The sequence below is a fragment of the Lingula anatina genome, chromosome 3 (genome assembly GCF_051362555.1).
Source record: "Lingula anatina isolate TDL-2025a chromosome 3, LinAna3.0, whole genome shotgun sequence".
Classification (NCBI taxonomy): domain Eukaryota; kingdom Metazoa; phylum Brachiopoda; class Lingulata; order Lingulida; family Lingulidae; genus Lingula; species Lingula anatina.
Window position 1 is genome coordinate 4,271,187 of NC_141769.1, and position 19,441 is coordinate 4,290,627.

Here is a 19,441-nt window from a genome sequence, read left to right on the forward strand (position 1 = left end):
GGCCAAATATCTTTCTTCTAACAGTCGCAAGTCAGGTGTGAACGTTTTTTTACGTTATTTTTCCTTTTATACCCAAAGTGAATATAAACCCTTCCATTCAATTTACTCAAATTTCTCAACCAAATTAAAACGAGCTTTGAAATGTTAAATACCCGATTTTGCGTTTTTTTTTTCTTTTTGTTTATAAATATATATATATATATATATATATATATATATATATATATATATATATATATATATATATATATATATACAAACCCCTCTTTGTGTTTTGTTTGTCGCGTTAATGTTAATGGTATCATCATACAAATGTTTTAGGACGTATCATCATGAAGGTTTTCATCCTTTTGGTTGCTTGTGTGGCGTACGCCAGCGCAGGTATTTGTGAAGACGTGTGCAGTCCTCTGTGCAAAACTGGCGCCACGGCAGCCGGCGCTGCGATCAGTGGAGGCACCGCGGCCGCTGCTGCTGGCGCCGCTGGAACCGTTGTCTGCGGCCCAAGCTGCAGCACGGTGTGTGACCTGGGCGGTAAAGTGGTGGACTGGGTCGGCGGTCTCTTCGGCAAACGCGACCTCAATGAGGGATGGGTCACGGTGAGTTTGGACTCTTTTTTTTTTTTTTTTTTTTTTTTCAGTATAATTCAATTTCAGTATAATCTTTGGCACAGTGTATTTTTTAGTATATTTTTTTCAGCAAAATTCCATCAAAGTGAAATTTCAGTATAATGTTTTTCGGTAAATTTTTTTTGGCATTGGATGCAGTGTCTTTTTGTTTCGAACGGTAGATTCTTATCTTTTCCCGATCTCTAATAGGTCTTTCATTAATATTGTTTAGTGAAATTAACGTATTTTAATACGTGGTTTTATTTTTAGTATTAAAATATAACTTTTGCTGTTTTTTTTTTCGACAATTAAGCGCCACGAGAAATCACGTCTCGGTCTCTGACACCGTAAAGCATTCCTCATTAGGAGTGTTCCAAACAATTTATTATATTTGTTTTATTTTAAACATGCACAACAACATGTATGTATATTTAGTGCATCTTGTTGTGGGCACATGTATTTACTTCGTTCAGTGATAACAAAACTGTTTATTGGTCCTGCTAGTACAATTCTACCTGGATAAAAAAAACCCGTTAAATGCTTTCTTCTAGAATTGATTGTGCTTTTCATCTATTTATTCAATTTAATTACGTCATTTCTATATATAGGTCAGGACCTGGGAATCTGTCTTTCCACGTGCCTTCTCTGCTTACGACACCAACAAAGATGGCCTTATCTCTCACAGAGAGTTTGTCAACGCCATCAGTGCTGAAGTGAGAGACCTGCAGACACTGAGAGTGTTCAAGATGGCCGACTTGGACGGTGAGTAGAACACAGAACCCTGACTACTGAATTAAAAGGTCAAAATAAGGAACTAGACCCGCTTTGAAAAAAAAAGCACCTCGCTGAATATGCACAACCAGTGATTTGGCAGAGTAATATCTGTGAATATCTTGTAAGCATAATTTCATCTGTGGCCCTGGAAGAGGGAAATTGTTTTGGCCATATTTTGTTGTACCTCATCAAGGAGGTGAGAACGACGACACCCAATCTGAATCAGGGCCAAACAGATATGCCAGGCATATTTCTGTAAACCGCACTAAGACGCAGTGTAGTGCGGTATGCAAGAACCAGACATGCTTTTTTTACTTTACTTCATGAGTAAATACTCACAGTTGTATTGAGGTTGGAGGTGTTGAAATTTATTGATATTTTTGTATCAATCATAATTTTTGTATCAATCACAATTCCAACTCCTCCGCTGGGTTCACTAAAGCCAGTGTGTCTGGTAACCAGAATGGCATGTCACGATTCTGTTCGCGTGGCTGTCACTGGGATAAAGATATTATACCCAAGTCATGCTTTCTGTGAGAAGAAACCACATGTGTCCTGTAAAGTAGTGCGGTCACTACGCCCACCTTTCAAATCGCCCACACTCTTTCCCCGTGTTTTGAAGGCCAGATAGTTCTTGATAGGTTCGCCGAATCAGAGATTAATTTGGAGAAACGACATCATTGTGAAGTCCAAAGAAAATTGCTAGCTTAGGACAAGAACGGTTTCACATATGATGCTTTGTAACTAGAATGACTCCTTCGCTGGCTTTTGAGTTAAAAAACACTAAAGCGCCTTCGGATATGTAAACTTTCAGACCAAAAAACTGTTTGGTCAGTTCTAGTGAATATTCCGCCTCAAATTTTCCTTCTTTTGGGGACGCACCGTAGATCAGTATAAAGTCTGGAAAAGCATGTCTGGTGACCAAACAATAGGGGTATCATTAACTTAAGTTATTACATTTGCCTTAAAAACGCGCTTATCAAATATGTCTATAGTTACACTTATTTCTGTTAAACATTGATTACTGTAATCAACTGAATCATTTTGTCCTCCAGGTGACGACCACATTAGTCCTGCAGAACTCAGAGCCGCTCCATTCCGCTTTGGGCCATGAACTTCGGGACATTGAAGATCAGCAATTCCTTTTTTCTATTTTGGCTGACTGTATTTCCTAACAGCTAATAAAGGAGTTCTGTTTAACATACATGGTTTAATTAACATACATTGATAATCACTTTAGGCTTTGAGAGCTGTTTTTTTTTTTTTTTTTTTTTTTTGGGGGGGGGGGGGTAACTTTCGTTCAAGACGGTTCTTTATCACGCTCGTGTTATGATAGGGAGGATGAAAATAACTCAACCAACTTCAAATCATTTTTTCAAAAAATTATCAGTCATAATAAACATAATAAACAAAATTTCACTGTATACTTATATTGTATAAGGTACCCATGACGTTGCCTCTTACTCCATTTCTTTATAGTCAAAAATATCCTCCATAATACTACCGAGATTTAATATGAAAAAAATGAGGTGCTTTGGAGGCTCTTAAATGGTGGCCCTCTTTTATACTGCCTCGTTCTCGGCCCAATGCAAAATCAATTTTCCTAGCAGTGCAGGGCAGGATCAAGGTCACACTGTACATTAAAGTCAAATTATAATATTTTGATAAGTTTGAGAATGAATTCATAAAAGCAAGTGCCCGGATTTATGATCTCCGGATTCTAATGCATTGGTCTGTTGTAGCACCCAGTATGTAGGTAAAAAAAGAGCAAATCTTGAGACTCAGGAATGTCGTTATAGTTTGCAGGGTTTTTATTTTTCAAAATACGCTTTAAAAGTGATGCCACAAACTAACAAAACTGCAGTATAACCCATGATAGTTTGCAGAAAGTTTTTGTGGATTTGAAGCTTGTGTAATGTTTGAAACGAGAAAGGAGCGAGGAGAAAGTGAGAAAGGAGCGGATAATGTTTTTAGAGTTAACGAGTTAATTGACATACTGTCATAATACTAATACAACTGCGGGTAATGTCAAAGGGAGAAGGCCACTAGATATTGAAAGAAGTGGAAAGAGAAATAAATAGAAGCGGGCACCGGAATCAACTGGAAAGTAGTTAATAAATGACATGAAAATATATAATTGTATTTACTACCTCATGTAACAGCAAAAGATAAACACAACAGCTTCATCACACCTGTGTAGTTTTTAGGGTAATTAGACCCTTGTTTGCAAGGTTTTTGAAATACAGCTTAATCAATATTCCAAACTTCGAAATGGTCTTTGCTTAGGGTGTGCCTCTATAGTCCAAAATTTTAATGATCCATTTACAATTACAATTACAGGATTAAGCGGTTTTCCTTTCATGTAGGACCGCCATATTTAGGTCGCGGCCTTACTAGCACTCGGCTCTTCTCAGTCTGAATGGTCCCTATGACTGGTTCCGTGGCCCCATAGTTCTTTTGTCTGAATCTTTCTATATTTTTCAGAGTATTTAGATCTAGTGACTCAATAACAAAATCCATGAAGAAGGAATAGTATCCACTAGAGATGATGTCCAAAGAAAATTTTTTAATGGAACTCAGTCGGCTGTCAGATAAGAACATCTTTGGTCTAACGTGCCTTCAAATCCATTCTTATTTGAAGGGACTTTTCCATTCTTTTTGGACCAATGAATCTTCGGATGAATAAACTTTAGAAATGTTGAGACGCGCCAGTTTACACAAATATCACCTATAATAAACAATTTTAATTATTGATAAAAGTGATGTAATATTCGAAAATAGATGGCAACACCTACATTGAAAAATAATTGATAGATAAGGCGAATTCTCGTATTTTGATGACCATTGGGTGTATTAGGAAAGTTAATTACAACGGGCAGCTCTTCAATAAATCTTGTAAAACTAACATGTATTTGACCTCAGAAGGTCAGGGTTGCATCCGTTTCTTAAGTGTTACACACGCGTGGTCGTGGGACGTTTGCATCTTGACAGAAGACGTTTTTATTCATCCAGCTTCGGGTCCATCACAGTACAAACGTTGGATCGGAATGTGCATAACAATTGACTGAGTCTCTGTTGGTGTCCATATAAAAATGAGGACTTAGATAGAGAAGTAGTGACTCCCGTCTACGAAGAGCCCGCATAGAGTAAGTAATCTAAAACAATAAGAAAAAGGATTTATCGGTTTTTCACCGATTTATTTGTGAACCACGTAATATCATGTAATGAGGTATTAATCTGACAGTGGAGAATTTCTGATAGGTGTTGGATTTTTTGCGTAGAGTAAAAAAAAAAGTTTTTTTTAAATTAGCTACTAATGTGAATTTCGTAAGGTGCATATTGTAACTCTTATGTCGTAAAATTATATATATTTATATTTAAGCAACTTAAATACATTTAATCAGAAAACTTCGAACTCAAAAGCTGGTTAACATGGATCGTTAATTTGTCCACGTTTTTGGATATGGTAAACTTTTTTTTATTGTATAAAGGCCTATTGCTCATTATATGCCTTGTAGTACAACATACATTTATGACATTAATTGTGTTGTAAAATTCTTCATAATTGTTTGCATATTGATATGTTTGATGTAACTGTAACCAAAATATGATACTATCCTACCCTATGTATGTATTTATTTATCATCAACTAGAACGATAACGCCATGAAAGTTTTCATCCTTTTGGTTGCTTGTGTGGCGTACGCCAGCGCAGGTATTTGTGAAGAGGTCTGCAGTCCTCTGTGCAAATCTGGCGCCACGGCAGCAGGCGCTGCGCTCAGTGGAGGCACCGCGGCCGCTGCAGCTGGAGCCGTCGGCGGCGTAGTCTGTGGCACGAGCTGTGACAAGGTGTGCGACCTGGGCGATAAAGTGGTCAGCTGGATCGGAGGTCTCTTCGGCAAACGTGATGCACCACATACATGGGTGGTCGTAAGTGTTTAATGACTAACAGGCCCATACCTTAAATATCCACTCAACAATATTATTACGTCTCCCATGACGATTCTTTGATTCTCCTGACTGCTATTCAAGATCCGTGCCGCATTTTTGCATACCGTAAAGTTGTCGTCATACCTAGGTCAAAAACCGAATCCACTAAAATGTTCACTATATATATATATATATATATATATAGTGCCGTAATATGCTGGTTTACAATAAATGGTTCTTTGTATGCCAAAGGTTATTATCACAAAGTAAATGGATTCTTGCTTTTTAACTGGAAAAATGTTATTGTTTGTGAGAGGCGGCCTCCAAGTAACAAAGGCATGCCAGTTGTTTTTCATTTTAGTGTTAAGGGCATAAACTAAATAGACGGTTTTAAGTGGTAGTTCAGTGACCCACAGTCCCATTAATTTGGGATTCTGCACCTAAATCAAACTTTCAGCTGGTTCTCTGGTTTGCAGGTTGCCCATTGGGAGGGTGAATTCCCAAGACATTTTAACGAGTATGACACCAACAGAGATGGTCTCATCACTCACAGAGAATTTGTCAATGCCATCAATGCTGAGTTGAAAGATGTTGCAGCATTGAAAGCTTTCCATTTGGCCGACAAAAACGGTAAGTGGGCCAAGAAACAGAGGGACAATGCGTCTTGGTGCTATACTTGACTGTTTTTGATCTTAACTTCCCCATTTGTAGCAATTATTGCAGAATGTCCATATTGTTCAAATCCCCTCACAAGGAATTCGCTTTCAGACTTGCAAACAATGTGGAGCAATTTCATGAAATGACACAATTTCATGAAATAACGTTTATTTAAAATATGCAAGATTCCAACAGGTTTGGTTTAGTCACTCAAGCTATTGCACAGATTCCAAAGGTACCCTCGCTGAATGCAAGCAGATTGACAGCCCAAACCGCCCCCTCCTGCTGGAAATTACACGAGAATGTTGGAAACAAAAGGAGGCGTGTTAGTCTGTTAATCTGATTGCATTCAGCGAGAGACCCCATGGAGCTAGGACAATAAATCAATTGTGTACGGGCCCAAAGTTTTGTGAACAAAATTACATGTATTAATTTACTTTGATAAACTTCCACTTTACTGTTCTACAGATGGACGTTGTCAATATTTATCGTTACTGCAGCAGTATACTGTAATGTCAGTAGGTATACACCTTTATACTATCCAAGGATATTGAAAAAGAAAACATTTATTGAATCAACATGCATGTATATTTCTTTTTTGGTATTTCTTTCAAGGTGATGACTACATCGACAGAGATGAACTCAAGGCTGCCCCCTTCAAGTTTGCAAAGGACTGAAGAAGAACTATTTGAGGAGCATTTAACAAAATTTTCTTTCTCCAGTAATAGAAATATCAATGTGGTTAGTTGAATAAAATCAATAAGATACACGTTTGGTTTCTGACTTAAACATGCATTTAATCTGGTTGCAGATCCATGACAATTGCGCTTCGTTGTATCATTTTCAACCAACAAAATCATTCATATATCGAATCGATATGTTGCTTTTCGGTTGGAAAAAACTAAAGTGACTCAGTAACATGAATTTAATATCGCTGTAATCGACCAGTATATGTCAAACTTAATATGTGCACCTTAATTTTACATGTAAGAAAATAGCTTCACAAGTTTTTCCAAATTTAAGGATATTGTCACCCTTCGCCCAAAAATCCTTGTTTGGATAATGAATAAATCTTCAGTGTTCAATGACTAAAATAATTATCATTATTCACACATTTGTCATCTTAAAGGTGACGTCATGATTGCGACTTGGGGTAAAAACTAGTTTCTCAAATTTCTCTTTTACCTAAGCACCCATGACCACCGTTTTAACGCCGATTTAATGACACTATTTAGTACTCAAGCACACTGCATGCTGAAAAGTCTTAGTTCAGCTTTTGTCGTTGATCAAGCAAAATAATACCATTGTTTAATAAAAATCTGTAATAAGGGGCTCATAACTCTACAACAAAAACATTTAAACCAAAATGACGAGATTGTACCCTATACACTCCTGGTCACCTTTACCAATTTTTGTGATAAAATCTAGTTCATGGATAAAGTTACGCTCCATACCGTTTGTTATCTCACCTTAAAATAGAAAGGTGTATAAATGAGTTGCCTATGCTTATACATTGCCACAAAAATATAATACACTGATATTTCATGTTTTCCAGGTATTTTCATTATTTAAAATCAGCACAGATATAGATGCATTACTGTTCATGAATAATAAGACGCAGGAAAAATATCTTTTTTGCATCTGGATGATAATAAGGGGTTCAATAACCTTAAACGCGTCTTTTTAAAAACAATTTAAGTTAGGCGCCGTTTTTATCTCCACACCGTTGTAATTTTCAGTCTTTTGTTAACATCTTTCAAAAAAGATTGGGTTGCCGATAACACGAACGCTTGAAAAAAATATATATGACTGCTACACGAAAATTTAAAACAAAGTTGTGTTTTAATATCCCAACATTGCCCTATGGGATACAAATTGAGAGATTAAACATACCAGGCAGTTTATTTGCTCAACTTTTTCTCAATAAAAAGTGGATGTTTGGCCAGGCACGATATAGGTTAGGCATTGCCATTGTTGAAAAGTATTGATCATTCTGGGCTGTAGTACAGGGGACCATTTGTGTCCCCATGATTTTCTTCAGATCCACTTGGTTGGTTTGACACAATAGTAAGAGGCAAGTCAAAAAACTGCTGAACCGCCACCACGAGCAACTGTTTTCACAGTTTCCAGAAATTGTTGCACAAACATTACATTAAACACGAAGTTAGCCATCAAAACAAAAAACTTCAAGAAGGAATGTCAATTTATCAGAAAATCTGACATGTCACCAATGAACTTAGCAAATTACTGTAAATAAGTTGATGGACCCATTAAAAGTGCAGTTCATTCTTTGTTGGGTCATAAGAGATTTCTTTTGTGGTCTGCTTTACCAAAGGTCATCACTGAGGATCCTGCCATTTACTGTTCCTCAGAAAAAAACAGGTTTTGACAGGCTGTTGACACTTAATAACAGAAGTTGCTGACAATGCTCACTCCTTACTACTACATATCTGGTAGAGCATAAGGTCCTCTGTGGCGCTGTTACCTTAAAGATACATACAAAGTCAACTTTTTGTCATAAAAACCAACCAAATTTATATGCCAGCATATAGTTTCAAGTAGTATAACTAAGAGAATTACCAAAAGGCATTGTTTAATTTTACCAGAAAGTGATGTTTGAACAGATTTTTCTGCTAGCATTCTATGCTGTATGTCAATGGGGCAGAAAAGAAGGTCACGAAAGTAGGTTAAATTGACAACCAAAAGTTTAAAGAAAGGAGCACTCTAACGCTCTTTTATGGCTGATCGGGTGATTTATTCAGTTTATCCCTTGGCATGTCGAATTTATTAGAGTCGTATACGAAACTAGTAGAAGTGGTTTACATGTGTTACTGGGAATCAACGCTCCACCGATGCTCGGTTCGTATGTACCTTTAAAGGGACCACGAGTGCAGTAGACTGCATGTTTCCCAGGAGCGGACCCAGGATTATGTGAAGGGGAAGCTTGGCATGGGTTTGGGGCCCGCTGAAGGTCATACATGGCATCACCTACATGTGCATTATAAAATATTTGAGAATTAAGGCAAATTCCCGTATTTTGATGGCAATGTACTAGAAAAGTAAATTACTTACAACAGGTAGCTCATAAATAAATGTAAGTCTATCATGTTTTGACCTCAGGAGAGTGGCTATGTCAGGGTTACATCTGTCACTTAAGCGTTACACGTGCGTGGTCGTGGGACGTTTGCATCTTGACAGAAGACGTTTTATTCATCCAGCTCCGGGTCCATCACAGTAAAATAGTTGGATCGAAACGTGCATAACCACTGATTAAGACACTATTGGTGTGCATATAAAAACGAGGACATAGATAGATAAGTAGTGACTCCCGTCTAAGAAGAACCCGCATAAAGTAGGTAATTTAAAAAGCAGAAAACAATAAGAAAAATGATTCATATCAAATCGAGATTTCTCACTTTTATTTGTGAACCACGTAATATCATGTAATGTGGTATTAATCTGATAGTGGAGAATAACCGATATGTATTTATTTTTTTCCGTAGAGTGTGGCGAAAAAAGTGGAAAAAATAATCTACCAATATGAATTTCGTAAGCCGCATATTGTAAATCTTGTCTCGTAGAATTTCAATGCTGGTTAGCGTTATACTTATATAACTTTAATACACAATATCTAAAAACTTCAACTAAAAAACTAGTAATCATAGATTGTAAATTATTCATGGTTTTGGATGTGGTGTACTTTGGCAATTAAGGGATATTAAAGGTGTTGAAATCTACAGGCAAACCTTTTGTTGTATAAAGGCCTATTCTCATCGTATACCTTTTAATTTAATATACATGTACATATATGGCATTTATTGATATATGTTCGATGCTACTGTAACCAAAATATGACGCCATCCTCATTTGATTATTAACTAATTAATTTTCACTTTAAACAGAACGACAACGCCATGAAGGTTTTCATTCTTTTGGTTGCTTGTGTGGCGTACGCCAGCGCAGGGATTTGTGAAACCGTCTGCAGTCCTTTGTGCAAAACTGGCGTCACTGCAGCCGGCGCTGCAATCAGTGGAGGCACCGCGGCCGCTGTAGGCGGAGCCGTCGGCACCGCAGTGTGTGGCGTGAGCTGTGACAAGGTCTGCGACCTGGGCGGTAAAGTGGTTGACTGGATCGGCGGTCTCTTCGGTAAACGTGATGCACCACATACATGGGTGGTCGTAAGTGTCCAATGACTGACAGACCCATACCTTAAATACTCACTCAACAATATAATTACGTCTCCCATGTAATTTCTTTTGATGCTCCTGACTGTTATTCAAAATCCATGCTCTATCCTGGCATAACGTGCAATTGTCGTTATACCTCGGTCAAAAATCGAACCCATCAACATGTTCACCATAGATATACAGTATTGTAATATGCTGGTTTAAATTAATGGTTCTTCGTTGGCCGAGCAGGTGATACCAAGGATTTTAATATATTTCATTATCATAAAGTTAATCAATTGTTGCTTTTTAACGGAAAAAACTTTAATGGTTTCTACGAGGCGGCCTCCAAGTAACAAATGCTTGCAAGTTCTTTAAAATTTTAGTATTAGGGGCTTAAGCTAAATAGACGCTTAAATGGTACTTCAATGCCCCTGAGCCCCCCCCCCTTTTTTTTTTTTTTTTTTTTTTGAGATTTTGCACCTAAATCAAACTTTCAGCTGGTTATTTGGTTTGCAGGTTGCTCACTGGGAGGGCGAATTCCCAAGACATTTCAACGAGTATGACACCAACAGAGATGGCCGCATCTCTCACAGAGAATTTGTCAATGCCATCAATGCTGAAGTGAGAGACCTTGCAGCATTGAAAGCTTTCAAGCTGGCCGACACAAACGGTAAGTGGGCCAAGATAGATAAGGACAATGCGTCTTGGTGTTATACTTGACTGCTTTTGGTCTCAACTTCCCCAGTTAGTAGCAATTTTATAAAACGTTTATTTGAAATCTTCTAGATTTGAACAGGTTTGGTTTAGGGCCTGTTCACAATAAACTAGTCACTCAAGCTACTGCGCACTGATTCCAAGGGGACCCTCGCTGAATGCAATCAGATTAATAGCCCAAACCACCTCCTTCGGCTGGAAATTAAACGAGGATGTTGGAAACAAAAGGAGGCGTGTTAGTCTGTTCAGCGAGAGACCCCGTGGAGCTAGGACAATTAATCAATTGTGTACGGGACCATAGATTTGTGAACATGTTTACTTTGATAAACTTATATTCTACAGATGGGCGTTATCAATATTTATCATTACTGCAGCAGTATACTGTAATGTCAGTAGGTATAGGCCTACACCTTTATACTATCCAAGGATATTGAAAAAGAAAACATTCATTGAATCAACATGCATATTGTAGAGGTCTCCGCTTTTCTGCCACCAGTGTACGGTTCTCTTACTTCGCTGCCACCAACAAAACAAGGTCTCTGTTTTGTAAACTTTATTTCTACGAATAACTCTCAACACAAATGTACATGTTTCTGTATCTTTTACTAAACACTGTCTCTATTCTTGCTGTACTGCTGTACTTCTAATTTAAACAACTGCAACTCAGCTACAATAAACTAACTGGAACTATATTGTGAAACTGACTCAAACTAAGTTGTGAAACTAAGTCTGACACTATACTCTCACTGAGTACTGCCACTATACTCTACAGTAACTCTAACTGGCCAACACTGCGTAGAGCAGCTGTATTTATACATTTCAAAAGTGGACGGCCTTGAATGGTTCACTGCTACTTTGACTGGCAGCCAGAGGAAAAGTGGACGGCCTTGAATGGTTGACCGCCAACCCCTCTACTGGACACCACAATCCCCTCTTTAGTAAACTGATACCACTTACAAGCCATTCCAACTTAAGGTTCAAAGTTCAACACACACAAGAATGTAAACAAAAGGCTACAGCTTACTGCAGCAACTTTACCATGAATTTTAAGGCTATGTAAAATCGTTACACTCTCCCCCCCTAGGTTTGATCCCACCGGGGATCTGCCCAACTACTAAATCAGTTAAAACTAAAAATATTCTGAAACATTTAAGCAGTTAAAAATTCAGTCAATTCATAAAGTTCATTGAATAGTTCAGTGTCACTTTGATTAATAAACTTACTCTAAATTTCAACATTGGATTAATAAAGATTATCATTTAAAGTTCATTGCCTGATTCATAATAATGTTCACTTTAAAGTTCAAAGTCTGATTAATAATAATGTTCATTTTAAAAGTTCATTGTCACAGTCAATCAGCAAATCTCTTGGGAGGTCTTCTTTTCCTTTGTGGTCTTCCCTCATTTCTCAAATTACTGTCAGGTTGGTTCTGGGAAACTTGCGCCTGTTTAGATTGGCCACTCTGCTTCATTCTGTGTTTGATGGCAGTTCCCTCATGTTTCAGTGGACTGCCTTCTACATAATTACCTTTATGTAAACATTTCTGCAAACTGGACACCCAATCTGGAACTTGGTCACTTAAAAATGGCTTAAGACGGTCATGGTGCACGATCTTCATTTTACACTTAGGCTTGCCTTTCACTGCAAACAACAAATCACTGTGCTTTTTGACGACAACAAAAGGTCCTTGCCATTTATCACGTTTCAGCTTTGGGCTCAGTCCCACTGTTCTAGTGCTATCTAGTAAGTACACCAAGTCACCAACTTTATAGTTATTTTGCGAAATACGGGTGTCATGGTCTCTTTTCTGCCTTTGAAAGTCCTTTTTCAAATGCAATCTCACTATTTCATGAATTCTAGTCATTTTCTCTTGCAACATTTTGACATACTCTGAAGGAGACGTCACAGATCGGTCTTCTGGTGGTTTTCCAAAGATCAGTTCTGTAGCTGTGTGAACTTCTCTGCCTAACATAAGCAAATTAGGGGAATAACCAGTGCTTTCATGTTTACAGCACCTGTATGCTGCAGTCAATAAAGGCAAATGAATGTCCCAATCCCGTTGGTCTTCTGACACGTAAGATGATATCATGTCACATAACACAATATTGAATCTCTCCACCATTCCATTTCCTGAGGGATGATAGCTGGATGTTCGGGTTTTATTTATTTCTAATAGTTGACATACTTGTTTGAATAACTGTGACTCATAGTTGCTACCTTGGTCTGAATGGAGATCAAGGGGTAGGCCAAATCTAGAGAAAAACTCTGTCACTAGCTTGTGTGCTACAGTTTTAGCTGATATGTCAGGGATGGCATAGCACTCCACCCATTTGGAAAACTGGTCCATTGCTAAAAGTATATATTTATTGCCTCTTTCACTGACTGGAAAAGGTCCTAAGATGTCTGTTGCCACTCTGTCCATGGGAGCGCCTACAGCATATCTTATCAAAGGAGCCTTAGGTCTCGACCGTGGTCTTTTTCTCCCACCACAAATAGCACATCTTCTTATGTAATCTCTTACACTTTCTTTCATCTTGTACCAGTAGAAGTGTCTTTTCAACTTGCTCACTGTTTTCTTGACACCGAGATGACCCGACGTGACTTTGTCATGTACGCCCTTCATCACCTCATTCCTCATCTCTTTCGGAACCAATATCTGTAAAAAGGAACCTGTCTTATCTAACGTTTCCCATCTCTTATATAAAATGCCCTCCTGCAGCACAAGTTGGTCCCAAAGCAACCATAACTGTCGCACTGCAGGACTTTCTGCGGCCACTTTATCTCTTTCTGGTCTCTGTGATGACTGTTCCTTCCAGTCCAGCACAGTCTTCAACTCAGGGTCTTTACACTGCAAATTAAACAATTCATTCACAGTGTAACTGCCCAGCCACTCGGCTGGAAGTCTATCTCTGTCACTCTCAGATTCACTGAGATCTGTATCTTCATCACCATGAGAAAAATCTTGATCCTTGAATGTCAAGTTTTCTCTAGGCAGCACTTCCCTTTTCTTGGAAACTCTCATCCTTCGAAGAGAAAGTGCTCTAACTTCCTTAAAGATACACTTGAATTTCATGGTCACCCAGCTCAGGATTGCAAAGAACAATGTCAGTAGGGTGTAAAGGCCTGTCAATAAAACTGAACAAGCTGCTGTATACACACGTTTTACTGGACATTTTCCTCGGTTTCCCGTTGCTTGACCACTGCCACAGACTCCGTTGTCTGATTTTAGTTCTTTCTTTCGGTTTTCTGTCACTCGTCTGGTTACTAAAGGGACGACTTCTTCTTCCAGATATCTGGACCATTGTTCATGTTTCTTCTTACACTGTACGCAACCCTCGCATGGCAATTTGCTTAAAATGGACTCCCCATCATAGCATGTACACTCATCTGGGTCGCATGGAAATCTCGATATTGCATCTGCGTTACCGTGTCTGGCCCCTGCTCGGTGTTCTATTTTAAAATCAAACTGTGATAGCACTTCCAGCCATCTGGCCATCTGATCATTGGGCTCCTTAAAGGACATAACCCATCGGAGGGCACTGTGATCGCTTCGTACCAAAAACTGTCTACCCAATAAATGGTGTCTAAATTGTTGAACAAAGGTAACAACGGCAAGCAGTTCTTTTCTAGTCACGCAGTAACGGCGTTGAGTTTTCGTCAATGACTTACTTGCATACGCGACTGGTTTCTCTATTTCTTTCTGGGTCTTCTCACACCACTGTAACTGAGATAAAACGGCACCAATGCCCGTGGCTGAAGCATCAGTGTCAAGAATGTACAATCCTTCGTCTCTCGGATACGCCATTACCTCATTACCTGTAAGGGCACTTTTGAGGTCCTCAAATGCTGTCTGACAAGAGTCCGTCCAAGTAAACGCCTGGCCGGCCTGGAGCAGATGGTTAATTGGAGCAGCTCTTGTTGAAAATCCTCTAATAAATCTACGATAATATGAGCACAGTCCTAGAAAACTACGTACATCAGTCAGATTCCTGGGAACTGGCCATTTCTTTATACACTCTACCTTCTCAGGATCTGGTTTAACGCCATCTTGTGTCACTACATGTCCCAAAAACTGAACTTCAGTCTGGAACAACCTGCATTTGCTTGGTTTCAGTTTTAGCCCTGCTTTCCCAAGACGATTAAAAACCTCGTCAAGTCTCTTATAGTGTTCTTCAAATGATTTACCAAACACAATAATGTCATCAAGGTAAATCAACACTGTCTGCCACTGCAAACCACGTAAAATCAGTTCCATACACCGTTCGAAGGTTGAAGGAGAATTAGAAAGACCAAAAGGCATAACATTATATTCGAATAACCCATTTCTTGTCACAAATGCAGTCTTTGGCTTATCTTCTTCTGCTACCTCGATTTGATAATACCCGCTCTGGCAATCAGCTATTGAGAAGAAAATTGAACCACCAAGAGAGTCTAAACAGTCATTTATTCGAGGAAGAGGGTAAGCATCTTTCACTGTTACATCATTTAAGCGTCTATAGTCAACACAGGGTCTTGTTGTTCCATCCTTTTTCTTGACATAAACTAGTGGAGCTGACCAAGGTGAGGTGGACTCTCTAATAACACCATTTTGGAGCTGTTCCTGAATTATTTTCTCTTCTTCTCCAGCAAACGCTCTAGGGGGTCTTCTGGGCTGCTGTTTTATGGGTCTTGCATCACCAGTGACGATCTTATGCTTCACGACAGATGTGTGACCCATGTCACTGGAAGACTTGGCAAAAACATCACTGTGCTTCTGCAGGAGTTTCTTTAATTCACATCTTTCAAAGTCAGTCAAATTCTCACCTGACTGTTTATAGAGGTCAGCCAGGTACTCAGGCAATTCTAGGCTATGAAGGGTTAAGTCTGACTTTTGTTTACCAGGGGTTAAGTCTGCTCGTAAGATGGGCACAGAAAGGCTATCTTCAAGTTTATCACCAATCACATGGTCTACTTCATGTAAATGAGCAACGCAGGTGTCTTTCAAAAGTGAAATGTCTTCATTAGAAGGGTTAAGGAGTCTCACAGGTATTTTATTGTCTCTTCTGAAAGGATCAACTAGCACATGTCCGATCAGAAAATCACTTGACTTCTCTGGAATTTCCTCTACCAGTCCGAATACTGATTTTATTTTGCTAGAATCAACTGTCCCTTCTATGATCAACTCACTGTTTGCAGGAATAATAACGTCATTAGTCACTGTCACTCTAAAGGCATGCTTTGGTTCCCTCTCAACCAAACATGGCACTCTCTTCCCATTAAGTTTCAGTCCGTTCACACCTAGTGAAAAATCATGATGGCACAGGAAGTCCATTCCTAACAAACCATCGTCCTTTATTTTTGCTACAAGCATGTCCCACACAAACATTTCTTCGCCAGACTGAAAACTTATTTCTACATGGCCTTCAATTTCAATGTTTCTACTGTCTGCAACCTGCAGCTGCAATTTTCTATGAGTCTTTTTCAGTTCAGGTCTAAAATCATGGGGAATTTGTTCATAAATGTGGGTAGATATAATTGTTTTTGACGCACCAGTGTCTACAATAAAGTTCACTTCTTGGCCCTGAATCTTCACTGGCCAAGAAACACTAGCATTTCTACAACTAACGGTTTCAATGTCACTGTCAACAGGTGTTTTTAGGGGTTCATTCTGGCCGGCTGGAATGCCCCTTCTCAGTTTCCCTGGTTGTTTACATGCGGAGCCTCTTTCACAGGTGCCTTGCATTCTCTTGCCAGATGCCCATATCTATGGCACTTGAAACACTCTATGTTGTTTTTCCAATTTTCTGACTTGGGTGGTGGAGAACTTTTCGTGTCTTTTGCTTTCTCTTTCATTATCAAGTCTTTAATTTCATCTAACTTCTTGTCAAACTTCTTTTCAAGCTGGTGTAGCTGACTTTCTGTTACAACAGCCTCAGGATTTGCTGCCCTAACACTTGGTCTTTTCACTGCCTCTTCTCTTAGACTGTTATACATTTCAAGGGCCTCCCTTGCTTCGTCTAGATTTTTGGGCGTTTTCATGCCCACTGCCACGGCGGCTTGATGGTCTGGCAACCCTTTTATGAAGTGGCGCAATGCAATGGCCTCACGTGTGGTGCAGTCAGCCGTCGGGTAACCTTTTAACACTAACTTTCTAATATCGGATATGTACTCTGGCAGTTTCTCTCTTGAACTAAGCTTTCTATTTTCTAGCTCTGACAGATAGGAGCTTGTAGTGCGCTTTTCTTGAAATCGGTTTTGCAACGCCCTCTGTAGTAGAGGGTAGGAATTTACCACTTCTGCTGACAACTGCACAAAGGCGAAATCAGCAGCCTCACCACGCAGACTGTTACATAATCTAAACAGTTTCTCAGACTCACTCCATTCACAAGTCTGGCTTAGTGCTTTGAATGGCTCAATGAAACCCTCCCAGGATTCTTTTCCACTAAAGAGAGTCTGTCTGGGCAAAGGTATTTCAAAGTTACTACGGCCGTTAATTCTGTGAAATGGGGTAGGTGTAGGGGTTATTGTTTCTGATATGATTTCATTCTGGGCTCTGTGTTCTATTTCTGTCACTTTCTGTCGCTCTAGGGCTCTGACTCTCTGTCCTGCAGCCTCAGCACGTGCCTCTAAGACGTCAGCATTCTCTTTAGCTTTTCTTAGTAATCTTTCTTTTTCTGCCTCTGCTTCTTCTACAGCAACTTGAATTCTGTGAGTGGAATTTTCTTTTTCAGCTTCAAGAGCTCTGCAGGCTTCTTCTAACTGTTCCTCCAGGTTTCTCACTTCCTCCTGGTCAGCTCTGTTGTCCTTTTTAGGAGGCATTTTGAATTTCTTCACTTGTCTTTCGGCGTGTTAAAGTCTGTATCCCAGCGCTTGCCACCAGTGTAAAGGTCTTCGCTTTTCTGCCACCAGTGTACGGTTCTCTTACTTCGCTGCCACCAACAAAACAAGGTCTCTGTTTTGTAAACTTTATTTCTACGAATAACTCTCAACACAAATGTACATGTTTCTGTATCTTTTACTAAACACTGTCTCTATTCTTGCTGTACTGCTGTACTTCTAATTTAAACAACTGCAACTCAGCTACAATAAACTAACTGGAACTATATTGTGAAACTGACTCAAACTAAGTTGTGAAACTAAGTCTGACACTATACTCTCACTGAGTACTGCCACTATACTCTACAGTAACTCTAACTGGCCAACACTGCGTAGAGCAGCTGTATTTATACATTTCAAAAGTGGACGGCCTTGAATGGTTCACTGCTACTTTGACTGGCAGCCAGAGGAAAAGTGGACGGCCTTGAATGGTTGACCGCCAACCCCTCTACTGGACACCACAATCCCCTCTTTAGTAAACTGATACCACTTACAAGCCATTCCAACTTAAGGTTCAAAGTTCAACACACACAAGAATGTAAACAAAAGGCTACAGCTTACTGCAGCAACTTTACCATGAATTTTAAGGCTATGTAAAAATCGTTACAATATATATTTCTTTTTTGGATATTTCTTTCAAGGTGATGACTACATCGACAGAGATGAACTCAAGGCTGCTCCCTTCAAGTTTGCAAAGAACTGAAGAAGAGCTATTTGAGGAACATTTAAGAAAAAATTGCTTTCTCCCCTAACAGACTTATCAATGTTGTTAGTTGAATGAAATCAATAAAATTTGAATCAAAAATACACGCTTGGTTTCTGACTTACACATGCATTAGATCTGGTTGCAGATCCACGTCGTTGTATCATTTTTAATCAACAAAATCAGTATGTCGAACGGATATCTTGCTGTTCGGATGAAGCAAAAAACAAGTGACTTAATTAATAACATTTATTGATCAACGCTTTAATGTATCAATATGTCAAACTTAGGGTTATATGTACACCTTTTACATCTAACAAGATAGCCTCACAAGGGTTTCCTAATTTTAAACTCCTTTTCGTCTACGGAGTAAAAAGGCTAAATTCTTGAAAGCGTTGTGATATATTTCCTTTAAAAACAACTTTGTTTTTATCTCCTCGCTGTTGGCTTGTTCACTATTTTGCCTACATCTTTTGTTAAAGAGGGGGTCACCGAAATGGGCTTGAAAAACATATAGGCTATGTTTAAATTTGCTGGACGAAAATTTGAAACAAAGTGTGTTTCATTAGGTTTTTTATTTCAACACTTTAGGCTTGGTCACTATGTTGACAACATCTTTCATAAAAGGGGGAGGGGGTCGCTGATAATGCGCTTGAAAAATATATATGTTTGCTAGACGAAAATTTAAAATAAATTTGTATTTTAGTACAGTTTCTATTCCCATTTTGTTGACTTCGGAACTACACACTTATAAAAGAAGGGGTCATCGAAAACGCGCTTTATAGGGCTAGGGGCCTATAGCCTTTATTTCCTTGACGCAAATTCGAAAAAAATTATTTAATCTCACTCTAAATAGTTGACAGAGCAAAATGGAATGGCTGTCATTTTGACGTTCCTTTTTTTTTCAGCAAAATTTTTTGGGCTGGCACACGACATATGATATCTTAACCGCTTGGGCCTACCCTCAAAGTGGAAATGTTTTTTGGGGGGTGGGGAGAGAGAGGGGGAGAGCGGGAGAGAGATTTGAAAGTTATA

At 39.0% G+C, this 19,441-nt stretch overlaps 3 protein-coding genes across 4 annotated transcripts; all 3 read left to right on the forward strand.

Annotated features, from left to right (window-relative positions):
- The first annotated feature begins 299 nt into the window (after positions 1-299).
- On the forward strand, positions 300-2,583 carry LOC106154790 (EF-hand calcium-binding domain-containing protein 1-like). Its single transcript, XM_013529275.3, has 3 exons — positions 300-596; positions 1,214-1,367; positions 2,435-2,583. Exons 1-3 carry the CDS (start codon positions 333-335, stop codon positions 2,491-2,493), a joined length of 477 nt encoding a protein of 158 aa, XP_013384729.1. The 5' UTR covers positions 300-332; the 3' UTR covers positions 2,494-2,583.
- Positions 2,584-4,397: 1,814 nt separating this feature from the next.
- Positions 4,398-6,734, forward strand: LOC106154312 (EF-hand calcium-binding domain-containing protein 1-like). The gene is made up of 4 exons (XM_013528628.2): positions 4,398-4,525; positions 5,033-5,308; positions 5,785-5,938; positions 6,581-6,734. Exons 2-4 carry the CDS (start codon positions 5,045-5,047, stop codon positions 6,640-6,642), a joined length of 480 nt encoding a protein of 159 aa, XP_013384082.2. The 5' UTR covers positions 4,398-4,525; positions 5,033-5,044; the 3' UTR covers positions 6,643-6,734.
- A 2,448-nt stretch (positions 6,735-9,182) lies between these two features.
- Positions 9,183-18,510, forward strand: LOC106154313 (EF-hand calcium-binding domain-containing protein 1). 2 transcript variants are annotated; one of them, XM_013528630.2, is made up of 4 exons: positions 9,183-9,317; positions 9,868-10,143; positions 10,651-10,804; positions 18,345-18,510. In XM_013528630.2, the coding sequence occupies exons 2-4, from the start codon at positions 9,880-9,882 to the stop codon at positions 18,404-18,406; spliced, it is 480 nt and encodes a 159-aa protein (XP_013384084.2). In that variant the 5' UTR covers positions 9,183-9,317; positions 9,868-9,879; the 3' UTR covers positions 18,407-18,510. The 2 variants fall into 2 exon arrangements, with proteins under 2 accessions (XP_013384084.2, XP_086866158.1); XM_087010032.1 differs by lacking the exon at positions 9,183-9,317 and adding an exon at positions 9,491-9,514.
- The last annotated feature ends 931 nt before the right edge of the window (positions 18,511-19,441 follow it).

Coding starts and splice junctions, on each gene's coding strand:
- LOC106154790 (XM_013529275.3), top strand. CDS start 333: ATGAAGGTTTTCATCCTTTTGGTTGCTTGTGTGGCGTACGCCAGCGCA. Junction 597..1,213: donor TCAATGAGGGATGGGTCACG/GTGAGTTTGGAC, acceptor TTCTATATATAG/GTCAGGACCTGGGAATCTGT. Junction 1,368..2,434: donor CAAGATGGCCGACTTGGACG/GTGAGTAGAACA, acceptor TTTGTCCTCCAG/GTGACGACCACATTAGTCCT.
- LOC106154312 (XM_013528628.2), top strand. CDS start 5,045: ATGAAAGTTTTCATCCTTTTGGTTGCTTGTGTGGCGTACGCCAGCGCA. Junction 5,309..5,784: donor CACCACATACATGGGTGGTC/GTAAGTGTTTAA, acceptor TCTGGTTTGCAG/GTTGCCCATTGGGAGGGTGA. Junction 5,939..6,580: donor CCATTTGGCCGACAAAAACG/GTAAGTGGGCCA, acceptor ATTTCTTTCAAG/GTGATGACTACATCGACAGA.
- LOC106154313 (XM_087010032.1), top strand. Junction 10,144..10,650: donor CACCACATACATGGGTGGTC/GTAAGTGTCCAA, acceptor TTTGGTTTGCAG/GTTGCTCACTGGGAGGGCGA. Junction 10,805..18,344: donor CAAGCTGGCCGACACAAACG/GTAAGTGGGCCA, acceptor ATTTCTTTCAAG/GTGATGACTACATCGACAGA.